We start from the raw sequence: 16,452 nt of genomic DNA, 5'->3' as shown, positions 1-16,452 counted from the left end.
CATGACAAAAGGGTGAACTGGAAGATCAACACAAAGGCTGTATAAAGGGAAGGGAATAAGCAAACATTATTTCCTATGGCAGTGGAGATCCTTCATTGTATGCACCAAAATGATAGAGATATATCTATCATTTGGTATGGTATGCTGGGGGAGCAGCATCAGAGCTGGCAACACAAACACACTGAATAAACTAATCAAAAAGCCTGGCTCTGTGATTGGCTGCAAACTGGACAAATTTGCAGCTGTGGTGGAGAGGAGGTCACTGAACAAACTGTTATCCGTCATGGATAATCCTGACCACTCTCTGCACCACTTACTGGACAGGCACAGGATCACCTTTTCTGACAGGCTGATTCAGCTCCACTGCCACAAAGAAACAAACAGAAAATATTTCATAAAACATGCAGAAACTCTAAAATACAATGCATCTGTCCAGCAGAGAATCATCAAATCCCCTTATTTCAAATGTTATTTTAAATTGTTCTACTTTGTTGATTTTAAAATATACTTATTATTATTATTAAATTAGCTGGTATAACAAAAGAATTTCCCAAATATGGGATAAAGTATTTCCTATCATCTATTTTTATGGTGCCCATTGTGCCTAATTAACAGTTACACCAGAATCATTGTAAGGGAGCAATTCAGCACTCAAAGAACAAGAAGCACTCAAAGAATACTAATACAAAGATCCCAGCCATGCCCCCAAAGAGTCAGTAAACAGTCAAATTGGGAAACATGCAATCCCATCCCATAGGGTCACTGCACACAGGAGGCATCGTAGGGGTTGGGTACAATGTGTGTCGGGCGGTGGCCAAGGGTGGAGGCTATTGAGACTGGCTACTGGGACACCGACTGTCATCTCTGGTGGGGAAGGAGCCTGAGCTAGTGTGTGAGGATGAGAGATACTGGCTAGATATAGTCGGGCTCACCTCAACATATGGCCTGGGCTCTGGAACCAGTCTCCTGGAGAGGGTCTGGACTCTGTTCCAGTCTGGAGTTGCCCTCAGTGAGAGCTGGGGTGGGTATTCTTGTATCCCCTCGGCTTGCTGCCTGTACGTTGGGAGTTTTCACTGGTCGATGAGAGGGGTGCTTCCCTGTGCCTTCGGGCTGGGGAACGAGTCCTGACTGTTGTTAGCGCTTATGCACCAAATGACAGTTTAGAGTACCTACCAGGGTTATTATAGTTAATGAAAACAAACAAAATAATGAAAACTGAAATTGAAAAAACATTTTCGTTAACTGAAATAAATAAAAACTATAATTAAAAGGAAAAAACCATAACTAGCAAAAACTGTATTGTGAGTTTACAAAACTAACTGAAATTATAGATAAAATGACCTTTGTTTTTGTGTTTATCATTTTATTTAAAAGCCTTGTGGACTGATATGAAATCAGTTTTCTGCTCTAAGAGTTTAAGCTGGGAGCACCATCGGGCAACTGCGTGCGTGTGTGCTCACTGCGCTGGTCCAAAAAGTAATGGCAGCAGTCTTCCGAGAAAGGGGCAGCATCCCATATGGGGTTTCTTTGAGTACGATAGCACAGATAGAAGCGAGAATCTTGTTGTGGATGATAAAGAAATGTGCGGAACACTTCTCAAGCGGAAAACCACCAACACCAAAGTCCACCTGAGAAGTGCACAACAGCTACAGAAACCGCTCTGAACCTACGAAGTACCCTGACGTGCACCTCTGGAGAAATGTGACTACTCGTCGGGTCCACGCAGCCCACAACGTGTGATTAACCTGTTCAGTCCTTGTGCATTTCCGGCTACGTTTCGCTGCAGTGTTTGAATTTATCAGTCAGAGAATAACAATCAGGAAAAATAATCAAAGCATATATATAAGGACTCACAAATGTCAACAAATTCCTAGAGGGAGACTGCTGAAACTATCGGAATGGACGTGAGGAAATGAGAAAGTGAAGAACAGGAAAAATATGTATATAAAACACCAGCACGTGACTGCAAGGTAATTAACACACGTAATCCAGCTACACAAGCATAAATGCGGACATGAGGTTGGCCGCTTCTGTAGGTTGTGTACAGAGGACCCTGCAAGTCTAATTAGCAAGCATCTAACCAAGCTAGTTCTATGAGCAGCTCCAAAACAGAACCAGCTTCATGTGATGAATAACATCAGGATGGATTTGAGCTTTGATTCCTTCAAAGAGTTCAGTTTGTTTTTGTCAAATATTTGCTGCATTCTGATGTTATACACCACATGTAGGTGTTGTTAACCTACTGCACTGACACTGAACTTTATTGTAGAGTTTATTGTAGAATTTATTGAGTTTTGGAGTTCATGGTTTCTTTGTTTCTCCCTGTTGATGTTCATGTGTGTCCTTAATATTACACACATTTAGCACACTGCTGTCTTGTGAACAGCTGGTTGTTGAACACAATTTTTTAAACAGTGTCAATGACAGTGAGACCTGGAGGGGCGTGACTGGGAGGAACGTCCTGCCTGATCTGAACCCGAATGGTGTTTTGTTATTGGACTTCTGTGCAAACCACAATTTGTTCATAATGAACACCATGTTCGAACATGAGGATGTTCATAAGTGCATGTGGTACCAGGACAGCCTAGGTCACAGGTCAATGATCAATTTTGTAATCATATCATCAGATCTGGAGCCGTATGTTCTGGACACTCAGGTGAAGAGAGGAGCTGAGCAGTCAAATGACATGCCTTCTGTAGTGGAAGCAGAGTCTGGGGATGAGGGGTATGACTTGCCACTGGGGGTGAGGTCACTGAGGTGGTTAAACAACTCCTTGGTGGCAGGGCCCCTGGGGTGGACAAGATTCGCTCTGAGTTCCTGAAGGCTCTGGATGTTGTAGGGCTATCTTGTCTGACACGGCTCTGCAACATTGCGTGCAGATCTGGGGAGGTGCCACTTGATTGGCAGACCAGGGTGGTGGTCCCCATCTTTAAAAAGGGAGACTGAAGGGTGTGCTCCAATTATCAGGGGATCACACTTCTCAGCCTCCCTGGTAAGGTCTATGCCATGGTGCTGGAAAGGAGGATCCATCCGTTAGTCAAACCTTGGATTCAAGAAGAAGAATGCAGTTTTCATCCTGGTCGCTGAACGCTGGACCAACTCTTTATCCTCTCGAGGATATTCAAGTGTGCATGGAAGTTTGCCCATCCGGTCTCCAGCTCAGAGACGAGTTGCTGCCCCAGGTGGAGGAGTTTAAGTATCTCGTGGTCTTGTTCACAAGTGACAGGAGAAGGGAGCGGGAGATTGACAGATGGATTGGGGCTGCGTCTGCAGTGATGCGGATGCCAGTCTGTCCTGGTAAAGTGTTGATTTACTGGTCAATCTACGTCCCTACCCTCAACTATGGTCATGAGCTTTGAGTAGTGACCGAAAGAACAAGATCGTGAATAAAAGCGGCAGAAATGAGCTTCCTCCGTAGGGTGGCTGGCCTCATCCTTATAGGGTGAGGAGTGGAGCCATTCGGGAGGGGCTCAAAGTAAAGCCGCTGCTCCTCCACATCGAAAGGAGCCAGTTTAGGTTTATAGAGTTTATATGTTTGACATGTAACAACAATAATTTGGTCCTAAATTGATTCTAAATTCTAAATTTATGTACAGCACTTTGGCCAACTTTTGTTAAAAATGTGCTATATAAATAAACGTGACTTGACTTGACTTGACTAGGTGGTTCGTGCATCTGATTAGGATGCCTCCTCGGCTCTAGGATGTGAGGTGTTCCAGGCATGTCCTACCCCAAGGCGTCAAGAGTTTCAACTGTTTGGTGGGAGACATATATGCTCATTACTATAGTAAATACAGTGCCTTGCGAAAGTATTCGGCCCCCTTGAACTTTTCAACCTTTTGCCACATTTCAGGCTTCAAACGTAAAGATATAAAATTTTAATTTTTTGTGAAGAATCAACAAGTGGAACACAATGTGAAGTGGAATGAAATTTATTGGATGTGTCAACTTTTTTAACAAATAAAAAACTGAAAAGTGGGGCGTGCAATATTATTCGGCTCCCTTGCGTTAATACTTTGTAGCACCACCTTTTGCTGCAATTACAGCTGCAAGTTGCTTGGGGTATGTCTCTATCAGTTTTGCACATCGAGAGACTGAAATTCTTGCCCATTCTTCCTTGCAAAACAGCTCGAGCTCAGTGAGGTTGGATGGAGAGCGTTTGTGAACAGCAGTCTTCAGCTCTTTCCACAGATTCTTGATTGGATTCAGGTCTGGACTTTGACTTGGCCATTCCAACACCTGGATACGTTTATTTGTGAACCATTCCATTGTAGATTTGGCTTTATGTTTTGGATCATTGTCTTGTTGGAAGATAAATCTCCGTCCCAGTCTCAGGTCTCTTGCAGACTCCAACAGGGTTTCTTCCAGAATGGTCCTGTATTTGGCCCCATCCATCTTCCCATCAATTTTGACCGTCTTCCCTGTCCCTGCTGACAAAAAGCAGGCCCAAACCATGATGCTGCCACCACCATGTTTGACAGTGTGGATGGTGTGTTCAGGGTGATGAGCTGTGTTGCTTTTACACCAAACATATTGTTTTGCATTGTGGCCAAACAGTTCGATTTTGGTTTCATCTGACCAGAGCACCTTCTTCCACATGTTTGGTGTGTCTCCCAGGTGGCTTGTGGCAAACTTTAAACGAGACTTTTTATGGATATCTTTGAGAAATGGCTTTCTTCTTGCCACTCTTCCATAAAGGCCAGATTTGTGCAGTGTACGACTGATTGTTGTCCTATGTACAGACTCTCCCACCTCAGCTGTAGATCTCTGCAGTTCATCCAGAGTGATCATGGGCCTCTTGGCTGCATCTCTGATCAGTCTTCTCCTTGTTTGAGATGAAAGTTTAGAGGTACGGCCGGGTCTTGGTAGATTTGCAGTGGTCTGATACTCTTTCCATTTCAATATGATTGCTTGCACAGTGCTCCTTGAGATGTTTAAAGCTTGGAAATCTTTTTGTATCCAAATCCGGCTTTGAACTTCTCCACACAGTATCTCGGACCTGCCTGGTGTGTTCCTTGGTCTTCATGATGCTCTCTGCGCGTTGAATAGAATCCTGAGACTATCACAGAGCAGGTGCATTTATACGGAGACTTGATTACACACAGGTGGATTCTATTTATCATCATCAGTCATTTGGGACAACATTGGATCATTCAGAGATCCTCACTGAACTTCTGGAGTGAGTTTGCTGCACTGAAAGTAAAGGGGCCGAATAATATTGCATGCCCCACTTTTCAGTTTTTTATTTGTTAAAAACGTTTGACACATCCAGTAAATTTCATTCCACTTCACGATTGTGTCCCACTTGTTGTTGATTCTTCACAAAAAATTAAAATTTTATATCTTATGTTTGAAGCCTGAAATGTGGCAAAAGGTTGAAAAATTCGAGGGGGGCGAATACTTTCGCAAGGCACTGTAAATAGGTTTTTCTTGGCTTGCTGCAACCATAATAATCTAAAACCTATTTTAGATAAAGTAATCAAAACCTTTAACCAGTTTTTATCAAATCTGACTAGTAGCTCCATACATGCAGTTAAAGTCACAGCGCTTCCCCCCATTCAACTAGATAGTCTTTAAACAACTGACCAAAGACATCACCAAGGCGGCTTGGTAAGGCTCATCGTTCACAGGCTTGCTGTCAGGTTATTTGTAGTGTCAATAACATCTCTCTAACAAAGACACCATATAACATCATGCAACAATTTATCCTTAAATATATGTAACTAAACCTTTCAGACAAGTGTAGTGGTTGCAATATATGAAATATTTTAAAACGGTACGATTTGTCTTTAAGAAGTAGAAAACAGTATATAAGTGATGTAAAATGAAAACAGATAATAATTAAAAATAAATAAATGTAGTACAAAAGTACAAATTTGAGCAAACTGGCACATTCCCCCCCACTGGTCATTTTTAATGTGAAATTATGTTGTCAAAGTGAAATGCTATTAATCACTATTAAACTACCTCAGCTAACGTTAATGTTAACGTTACCATTGGCTACAAGGCCACAGCTTAACAATCTTGTTTCTTACCTGGCATCAGTCTTCCATCACCCACCATTACATTACATAATAATGACATGTCTCAGTTTTTCCAGTAAAAAAAATAGCGTAAAATTAAGATTTGTGCCTCCACCTCTGTGATGTGTACTAGTCATGTTACTGACCTGGTGCCAGTTAACCTTATTAAATATGAGCTGATTAGGTGGGTTTTGTTTCAGCTTTGCGCAGTTCTTCCACTTCCATGTCTGTAGCCTTCCACAAACATTCAAAACTTCATGGCAATCTACTGAGATATTTCAGCCTGGACCAAAGTGGAGGCCCTACAAACCAATTTAAATATCCCTAGAACAAAATAGTTAAAAGGGTGGGCAAAATCCCCTCCTCTCCAAAGGTAAAAAAAAAAAAAACACCTTAGGTTTAAAGTCCTGTTCCACCATGCTGCTTCATACAGGCACGTATTAAACCAAGGAAGAAAAGCCATTGCCATGGGGCTTCTAAGGCAATTAATGGTGAGCCGCATTCTTATTTATTAAGTGACTGTGTGATTTCAGAGAAGAAATATGACAAGCTATCAATCCAAGCCCAACAAGCATGACTGGCCATTTGTAAAACTGAGAAAATACAGTGCAGGCTACCAGTGCAAATTAGCTACCTGCATACAGATTTACAGCCAGACGTCCTGTGTGGGAGGCAGCAGGGCACTGAAAGGCTCCATTTACACACTTCAGTTTAACTGCAGTATTTGCTCTGACACCCATCATCATGCAAGTACTCCATTCATACAAACTCTTCTTCAGCTGACAAGAGCAATTACATATTAGTGATTATTTTTATAATGCCCATTTCATCTTTAATCATTTGGACATTTGTCTGCAATTAAGGGCAGGTTCTCCTCCTCACAGCAACTGATCTGTTAGTGACAACCTCACACACCCACCACAAATTTGAGTGCCTAAATGGCAGCTCTGTTAGAGTCATGTCAGAATTCACATTTGATTGCCTAACTAGTTACAGTTATATTTTTGTAGTTATGTGGTTATATTTAGCCCTGTAGCTATATGAATATGAATGACTATGAGTCAGCAGCCTGATAAGGTTGTAATATTGCTGTAGATAAAGAGCAAGTTAATCTGTAACATTACATAAAGTATGAAAACAAGCATCTGCAGCAAAGGAACACTAAAGAAAGACTTCTGAATGCAATCATACATCATTTCTACCGAACGTCACACCAAGTGAGTTTTACAGCACGTACTGTACAAAAAAAAAAAAAAATCTATCAAAATGTTTTAATAGCATCTGATTGGCAAGCTGTCTTGGGACAGTTGGCAAATAGGCGGGCAGCGGAGGAGTTTAGAGGTGCTAAAGTTCAGGCAGGAGCGACGCAGCACCCTGTGTCCTGCCAACAGTCTTACAGTGGCGCAATTCCTGACTAAGTTGTTGACCCATGGCCCCCACCTGCCTTGACCATGCATTATATGAGGGGTGGAGGGGGCCATTACTTTTCCCTCCTTTGCTGCCTGCCATGCCAGAAGGCTTTTGACTCATGCCCATCTGTCCTGGTAGTACATACATTAAGTGAAAGCCAAGATACTGCTACCCTGTCCAATTCATGAGTGCCTTTATAACAACAAGTTGTTATGTAGTGTGTGAACAGAATTTTACCTTAGCAACAAACATCTCTGTGAAGAGGATGATTATCAGGAAAGATTTGAGGATAGAACATTTCTAGCCTCAAATCACAATGAGAAGAGACCTATTTCTAAACCCGATGGCCGATGCAATGCACACAACAGCCTGGCGATAACTTCCAAAAGGTCTGAGACACACGAGAAAGTCAAAATTTAGGGACATAAGAAACACGTCACAGTACGAGTTTGCATGCCTATGCTATTACCACAGCAACCGAGGCAGACAGGATAACAATGCCTGAATACAATGTGAAAATACAAATATGATCTAATCACTTGCAAATATCGTCAGTCAGTCAGTCTGGAGATTCAATTTAGTTCCGCGTCAGATTTGCCTACAGTCTGAGCACATTCCAGGGCCTTTTTAATATGGAAATACATCAGCAGGTGAAAAGGTTCAATTGGAAATAATGGTAATAAATGCAAGCAGAATCAACCCACTGCTTCTTGAATACCTGCCTAAAGCAGCTCATTTCATCTGAATGACTATTTGACATATTTCAAAAGAACCTTTAAACAAACAGACATGAACTTTATTAAGGACATTAAAAATCTTACCTGAGCTGGCTGAATGTCTAAGTATTGAAGCACCTCTTTCAGCATGACAGGCGTATGAGGAGACTTTTCAGCTGAAGCAGCCGACGGGTCTTCGGATCTGTCCACGGGACCAGGACCAGAAGATGCGCCAACAAAAGAAGAGTGCAATCTCAGCTTCAACCTTCTCCATGCTCTCCATGCAGCCAGATGTGGTTTTTGTATCATTGAGTAAGAGCGAACGGTCGTGTGAAAAATCATGATCATTATAATGATCTGTGGATAAAAAAAAAAAAAAAAAAAAGCAGAGTTATGTGATGAGAAGAAAGATAAAATGTTAAGCTAATCAAGAGGAACTGGGTGTGTAGTACAGTTTTAAAAATTACATTCTATCACCATGAGGCTATAATCAGGACAAGCTTACAGTACACTCTGGGGTTTATCAGGTTTAACAACTACATTGAGAGCAAACAGCCGGGAACAGGAACATATGATGATATGAAACTATACAATATACATTTTTGTATAATATATACAAAACTGTTTAGGTTGGACCCTTCCGACAACACACGTGTGTAGTTCATATACACATAAATCACCCACCATACCCCTGATTAGGGTATATCTTTGGCTCACCAGTTCAGCATTTTGGCCTTTTTGTGACAACACTTCTGGCATCAAGGCATGCATACGGTTTAAAAAACATATGCCTTATTGCAACATGAAATGTGAAAAATTACAGCTCTTTTAGCTCCTTTCGGCCATTCTCTTATTCACAAGTGGTTGCCACAGTAGGCAGCATGGATGATTATAATCAAATAAATATTTTGTGCAGAAGCTGATGGCAATTCAACACTGCAAATGGCATTGTGAAAAAAAGCAAATGTTCAATGGCAGCAAGGAGTTACACTGTATTTAAAGATGTGGAAAACAATTGTCAATTCATGATTGCGTTAAGACTGTGGAGCATACTTGCAGGTCTGTACAGCAGTGATTTAAGACATTTTTGCGCCCAAGCCGCACCAAAAAGGCAAACCAAAATTTCAAGACACATGTGACTTCATGGGTGAAAAATAGTTCAAAATAATTCCATCTGACATCAATATTTCTTTGTATTGTGAGATGAAGGCACTTTTTTTATCATCTGGACCTAGAAAAACACCTATTTTTGTTTATTACTTTGCAATAGGCTTCATTAGCATGTACCTTGACTACATCATCTTATCTGATACTTTACCACTTTTAGATACAGCAGTCTTTTAAGCAGGCCAAGTTTTTTTTTTTCTCAGAAGAGCTTGTCCAGGCATGCTTGGCACCATGTTAGCAGTAGTAAACTCCTCCTGACAAATGATAGCTGCATTTTAGCTTAAGCCATAAGACAATTAGCTATCTCATTAGTTTCTACTGACACTGTTTCCCTTTTTATTTAGTTGGTGGGACATCTGCTCTGCTGCTTTGTTGTGGTTTGCTCAAGACAAGAAAATAATTGAAAAAAAAGAAAAAAAACAAGACACATGTGGACTTTCCTCCAGTCTACAACCACTCCTTTACAGAAAGCAAAGTCAACTTTTTTATTCACATTATTGTTACTTTGTGGAAATATCCATACTAGGTTTGCAGGTAAATTAAGCTATCCTTCACCAGTAGAGCAGAGGCAAATTAACTGGGGGATTTTTTGCATTTATTAACATGGATCTTCTTCTTCTTCTCCTTTTTTCAGCTGCTCCCTTTAGAGGTCATCACAGTGGATCATCTGCCTCCATCTCACCCTATCCCTAGCAACCTTCTCTGTCACACAAACCCTATGCACACCCCTCCTTCATCATAAATTAATCTTCTCTGTGGTCTTCCAATTTTTCTCCTATCTGGCAGTTCCATTTTCAACATCCTTTGTCCAGTGTATCCACTAAACCTCCTCTGCACATGTCCAAACCATCAAACCGCTCTACCTGATCTGTCCCTCTGATGTACTCATTTCTAATCTTATCCATCCTGATTACTCCCAGTGAAAATCTAAAATCTTCAGCTCTGCCTCCTGTCTTTTGTCAGTGCCACCATATTTAAACCACACTTCATACCAGGCCTCACTACCATCTTGTAAACCTTCCCTTTCATTCCTGCTGTTATCCTTCTGTCCACACTCATGACCATCCCCTCAACCCTGCCTGCATGCTCTTCTTCACCTCTCTTGTGCACCTCTCTGTAGCCTTGAATGGTTGATCCCAGGTATATAAACTCATCCACCTTTGCTACTTCTGTTCCTTGCAGCTTCACTGTTACACCTGTCTCCCTCTCATTCTCACACAGGTATTCAGTCTTGCTTCAACTGACTTTCCTGCCTCTTCCCTCCAGAGCATACCTCCACCTCCAGGCACTCTTCCACCTGCTCCCTACTCTCACTACAGTTCACAAAGTTATCTGCAAACATCATAGTCCACAGTCTCCTGCCTGACTTCATCTGTCAACCTGTCCATCACCACTGCAAAACAAGAGGGGACTCAGATGTAGGCCCACCCCCCACTCCTATAGCACACCTCAACACTGTCTTGCTGTCTTCAGATGCATGTGATTATTTTTCATATTACAGCTTTCAACTGTAATAAGAGTTGTGTTCTTCACAGTGCCAATCACTCTGGAGAAAGAAAGGCAGGAATATTATTGTCTAATTTAAGAAGTAGACATTTTTTCCAAGCCCCCACTAAACCAGCTTTCCATTTCTTATTACTGTTTACTAAACATTAGCCGCTAACCTTTAAGCTAGGAGTAGGAAGGTCGCACTAGCTTACCTGTAGGTTGTTAGTGGTTAATGTAACCAAACGCATGCCATCATGCATGGCGGTAGTTAGTAGTAACTCAACACACAAAACCAGTATTTTGGTGGGAAGGTTAGCTATCTACCTAGCTAAAAAAAAAAAAAAAAACACCTGCACGTGGAGAAAATGCATGAGAGCGTGCATGTGTTTGACGTAGCTGTGACTCAAAAGCTATTATCTATTAAACTGGGAACTGTTTATCCCACCCTGACGTTCTTTACCACGTGTATACAGGCTATGATATCAGCAGAGGCTGGGCATGTTACATCTTAATAAAGCGATGCAGAGAATACCGTTGTCATGTCACCATGTTGGATGACCGCGCTTCATACCTAGACAGACTGTGAGCATAAATACACCGAAAGGGATTCGACTGTACGATCGAGTCCACTTAAATAACTTTCACAAATGTTGAGGCAGAGGCACAGAACCGTGCTTATATGAACGGAAAGCGGCCGTAGCTTACCGTAGCACACCACGTAGTACTCCACCTTCCGCAGCGTACCCTGCGCGTCACGGCGGCTCGCCCAGTGACGGGCGGCTTTCATCCAATCAGCTGCCGCAGAGGAAGACGTCTGCTTTTTAAAAATATTGGCGCTGGTCATGCTAGCGGTAACGCTAGCGAGTTTATATTTTTTTTTAATTCGAGCTACCTGTATTTGATCAGAAAACGTCGCCGTGATAGTGATTTGAGAGATAGCCGTTACTAACCCAAGGTAAGACTGATCATTCTAGCCGAGACGAAGGGAACAAAGCCTTACAGTTAGAAACAATGCCAGAGCTAGCTAGATAGCAGGCTTAAGACAGCCTGCTGTATTCACATTGGTAGGATTGTCATCTCTTTGTAATGTGTGCTTGATTATCCTCTTTATGATAGCACTGAGCTAACAATAGCTGTTTTACCCAGTTTAATTTGAAAATTATTAGTTAGTACCTCTTAGCGTTTGAATGTATTATGATGTTATTAAAATGAATGGTGACCGCCCCGTAGATGCTTAAAAGGGGCGAAACCGTCACCTAGTTACCCCAATGGTGCATTAGTTTTCTTGTCATGTGTAACAAAGGAGCATGATAATCATTTTGGCACTTATGCAATGGGCAGAAGTGTGCAAGTAAATATAGAAGAGAACAAAAACATTGCACTTTTTTGTCTTTAGAAACATCAGCATGATTTTTCTATAGATAAACTAATGCAACAGTTAGATTTAAATGCATACATTTATTTATGTGACTGAGATTGATCAAAGTCAGTACAATATCACTTACAATCAGCATGAATCTTTAACACAGCTTCAACAAAACCATCCAGCCATTACAACCTTCATTAGAGCAAGGTCTAGTCATTATTGTGTCCTCATGCAGGTATATAGAAGATGTATATAATAGATGTTTAGATGTATGTTTGTTTTTTTGGTCTGTTTGGTTTTTTGTTTTATCATTTATTCCCACTTTTGAGCCAAGGAAACAAAGAAAATCTCCATTAAAAATTAACCCAAAGTCAGCTCTTCACACTGTCTTTGAGAGCACATAAGTAATCATACAAATTAATGAAATGTCATGTCAGATAATGACTGAAAAATTGTTAGGGCACAACAGATAAACATTGGCCACTCCTGTTGGTTAAGTTCAGGTTATTTGCCAAAAGGTGGATGGCACTGAAAAAAGTGAATATCTGCATCTCTAGTTTATGTTCAGTTGTACTAATTCTGCAAAGAAGAGTGGTCAAATATCCAGCCAGAATTATGCCACAAGATTGTTGATGGCTACCAAAAACATCTGGTCAAGGTGCAGCCTGCTAAGGGACCTGGTTAAAATGGTTAACATTTTATTTGTTTTGTACTACTTCATTCCTTGCAGAGAAACCGCTATGGCAAGTAATGTGTGCAGCCATGTAAAGGTTGTTGTTCGAGTGAGGCCGACCAATGAGAGCGAGAAGCGTGAAAACTGTCGGAATGTGGTCCAGGTCGTCGATAAGCACATGCTCATCTTTGACCCCAAGGAAGAGGATTTGTCATGCTTTGGGTCACAAAGAGTACGAAACAGAAACATCAACAAGAGGGCGAACAAAGACCTAAAGTTTGTTTTTGATCAAGTCTTCGACGAGAACGCTACACAAGTTGACATTTTTGAGAACACCACTAAAGGAGTGCTGGATGGGGTGATGAATGGATTCAACTGTACAGGTGACAAATTAATGAGTACAAGCTGCCAAACATCTTGTCATGCAGCTACAGTCTGTCCGTATTAGTCATGGTGTCCGCCAGTTATGAAAAGATAACTCAGAGCCTATTAACTTGTTCTGTAGTCTGCTAGTTATTTATCTGTCTGCTGTGACAAATTACCCTCACTGCTGTGAAGGGACTAGACCTTCAAAGATATTACTTTATTGGAGGGCTAGATAAATGGAGTACTATTGTTTATCATATATCTTGGTGTAATTGAGTAAATGAAAAATCTTAGAGTTGTGCGTATTTGGTTCACTAATGTGAATTTAAAGTTTGAGAAAGTATTGCTTAGTATAGGTCTTCTTTAGCAAAACTATTAATAATACAGCACTGTTTAAAACTCTTAAACCACCCCTCCTTTTTTATATTTTGCTGAGAAAATAGGAAATAGCTGCAGTGATTTATTGAACATATATATAAGGCAAAAACAGAGCTTGTACAATTCTAACAAGCTTGAAAGTCAATATTTGGTATGACCACCTTTATTCTTTAACACAGCCTGAACTCTCTTCAGCAGCTTTCTTCTAATTTCTTTAAGTAGTCTTCAGGAATAGTTCTCTAGGCTTCTTGAAGGACATCCAGAAATGGTCAGGTATAAAGATTGGACTGAAAATACGTGAAAAAACAGCTAAGGTCCAAAGACAACTATTAGTCAAGAATATTTTTAAAATGACAAGAAAGGCTGGCTCCTTGGAAGCAAAACATAAAGAAATGAGGGGTGGCTCAAGACTTTTGAACAGTACTGTAAATACTTTTGAATATCCTAATACTGCCATTGCTCACATTCCAAGTTTTTCATATTGCATGTCTGGTTATGCTCTTTCCAAAGCAAGCTTAGCACTAACTAGTTTGTCACTTGCAGTGTTTGCCTATGGTGCTACAGGAGCAGGCAAGACACATACCATGTTAGGCTCACCAAATGACCCTGGGGTCATGTACCGCACAATGAACGAACTCTTCAAACGCATGGATGATGCAAAAGAGGAGAAGGAGTTTGCAGTTGCATTTTCATATCTTGAGGTGAATATTGGATTTTTTTTTTTCCTTTGTGCATTTCTTTGAAAGCTTTGGCCTGACCATACTTTTTTTTCTTGGTGCAGTTTCAGTGTTTTGTTGTATCTGTATGTGTTCACAGGTTTACAATGAACAGATAAGAGACTTGTTGGCTAATGCAGGGCCTCTTGCAGTCAGGGAGGACAGTTCTAAGGGAGTGGTTGTACAAGGCCTCACGCTGCATAAGGTTAGTACTATTGTGTATTTAAAAAAAAAAGAATACTCCCTAAAAGCATTGTGTATCATAATAAAGAAATATATTTGTGTGCTTGCTTGTAATTTATTCCAGATGGTCCAACTGAGTTTTCCTTCAGTGGCTTCATCATTGCACAGCAATGTTTTTTTTAGTTAGAAAATCAAATTTAAAGTCTAAAATGAAAATGGCATCCATGCATACACTTCTGTTTAAAAATAGCCGGCCTGTATAAAGACATCAAAAAAATGGCATGAAGGTTAGCAGTACCTTCAGTACTCTGGCAAAAACAGGTGCTGCTAGCTTGTTGTATAATAAGTAGGAAATTTGCGCAGGTCATGTTTGTTCAGGACACAGGACCAGGTTTAAAAAAAAACAAGCTTTTTCTTTTTGTTTTTTTTTTTCTTTTCTGATTAAATGAAAACTACTTGGGAGAAATCTTTAATTGAAATGTGCACTTTGTGATGGCATCAGTTACAAAGATTAAGTTTTCTTTGTAGGACTGTGTGTCTTTTCCAATAACCAAGAAACTTGTTTAAAAAAAGAAGAGAGAAATGCAAATCAGTGAAACTATTTCTTTCATTAAAAATGTTGCCCGAGAATTGCTCTGTGGTGGTTCCATATAGGGCAATACATCGTATCACTTCCTATTGTAATATAATTATTACATTATATTACACATTATATTAAATCATATGCCAGCACTATATATAGTTATTTTAATTTAAGCATGCTGGTGGTCTAAATGGATTCCTCTGTCAGTCTGACTAACCAGAGTCACTATTCCATGACTCCTTGTAATGGTGCTTATCAAATGAATGAGGAATTTAACTCACTTATGTTGCAGAAGAAGAAACTCACAAGGGATAAAGGCAAGGGAAAGCAAATCATGGAGCTAATTAAATGAATTGCCACATTATTAAGATTGAGAAGCAATGATGTTACACACAAACACATGGATGCCACAATGCAAATGTGTGAATGAATACATAATTCTTGCTTTTAGCGTGTTTAAGTGTATTTTTTTCTTTATCAGTTGCAGACATGATGTGTCATAGATTGTCCTGTAGTAGACTGATTATCGCTTAATTATTATCATGATACTGTGCGAAATGTTTTTTGATGGCAGCGTATTGTAAGTTACTTTGTGATTCCTCTTGGTCGTGTACTGTCCATGTTTACGTATGTTTTTTTTGTTTTGTTTTTTTTGTTTGTTTGTTTTTTTAACCAACAGCCCAAATCTGCAGAGCAGATTTTTGAGGCTTTGGATTCTGGAAATCGAAACAGGACACAGCACCCGACTGATATGAATGCCACCTCTTCCCGCTCCCATGCTGTATTTCAGGTACTCTAAATACTGTAACAAGAAATCGTCAGGAAAATAAAGCTATAAATACTAATATTAAAAATAAATACAAAATGTACAGTGGTTTTTTTTTTTTGTTTGTTTGTTTTTTAAGTTCTTTATACCACAATCATGTAACAGTTGCTCAGGCTTTAGTTCTTGATAGTAACTTTTTTGTATTGTTTTCTATAGATATATTTGAGACAGCAGGACAAAATTGCCAGCCTCAATCATAATGTCTGCGTTGCCAAAATGAGCCTGATTGACTTGGCAGGCTCAGAGAGAGCCAGCGCCACCAACGCTAAAGGGGCACGGTTACGAGAAGGTGCGAACATCAACCGCTCACTCCTCGCCCTGGGCAATGTTATCAATGCTCTTGCTGACCCAAAGGTGAGTGAAAGTGAATGTATGACTATTTTGCAGTCCCAACTCTTTTGGAAAATCAGTGACCTTTTAAAAAAAATGTTATTTTAACTTTTTTTTTAAGTAGTAGTAGACTTCACCAAAGTGCTTCCTCCTGTGTGTACTCCTGTACATCTAGTACTCTGTGCCAATACCAAAACATGAAAACAGACTGAATGAACAAAATAAAA

The 16,452-nt window shown here is 40.3% G+C and overlaps 2 protein-coding genes across 4 annotated transcripts in view; one reads left to right on the top strand and one right to left on the bottom strand.

Annotated features, from left to right (window-relative positions):
* Positions 1-12,028, bottom strand: part of mettl15 (methyltransferase 15, mitochondrial 12S rRNA N4-cytidine) — a 69,444-nt gene extending 57,416 nt beyond the window's left edge. Inside the window, exons 1-3 of one of the 3 annotated variants that reach the window (XM_030726433.1) lie at positions 11,510-11,964; positions 10,765-10,862; positions 8,255-8,506 (exon numbers count right to left, since the gene is read on the bottom strand). In XM_030726433.1, coding sequence (XP_030582293.1) covers positions 8,255-8,497 — 243 coding nt within the window. In that variant the 5' untranslated portion in view covers positions 8,498-8,506; positions 10,765-10,862; positions 11,510-11,964. The other 2 variants (XM_030726435.1, XM_030726434.1) reach the window with 2 other exon arrangements.
* kif18a (kinesin family member 18A) overlaps positions 11,365-16,452 on the top strand; it is a 31,569-nt gene continuing 26,481 nt past the window's right edge. The window contains exons 1-6 of the mRNA XM_030726436.1: positions 11,365-11,759; positions 12,901-13,226; positions 14,131-14,288; positions 14,404-14,508; positions 15,749-15,859; positions 16,052-16,249. Coding sequence (XP_030582296.1) covers positions 12,911-13,226; positions 14,131-14,288; positions 14,404-14,508; positions 15,749-15,859; positions 16,052-16,249 — 888 coding nt within the window. The 5' untranslated portion in view covers positions 11,365-11,759; positions 12,901-12,910. The remainder of the gene's footprint in view (positions 11,760-12,900; positions 13,227-14,130; positions 14,289-14,403; positions 14,509-15,748; positions 15,860-16,051; positions 16,250-16,452) is intronic.

The sequence above is a fragment of the Archocentrus centrarchus genome, chromosome 3 (genome assembly GCF_007364275.1).
Source record: "Archocentrus centrarchus isolate MPI-CPG fArcCen1 chromosome 3, fArcCen1, whole genome shotgun sequence".
Classification (NCBI taxonomy): domain Eukaryota; kingdom Metazoa; phylum Chordata; class Actinopteri; order Cichliformes; family Cichlidae; genus Archocentrus; species Archocentrus centrarchus.
The sequence above is the reverse complement of the archived record's forward strand: the minus strand, read 5'-3'. Positions and strand labels throughout refer to the sequence as shown.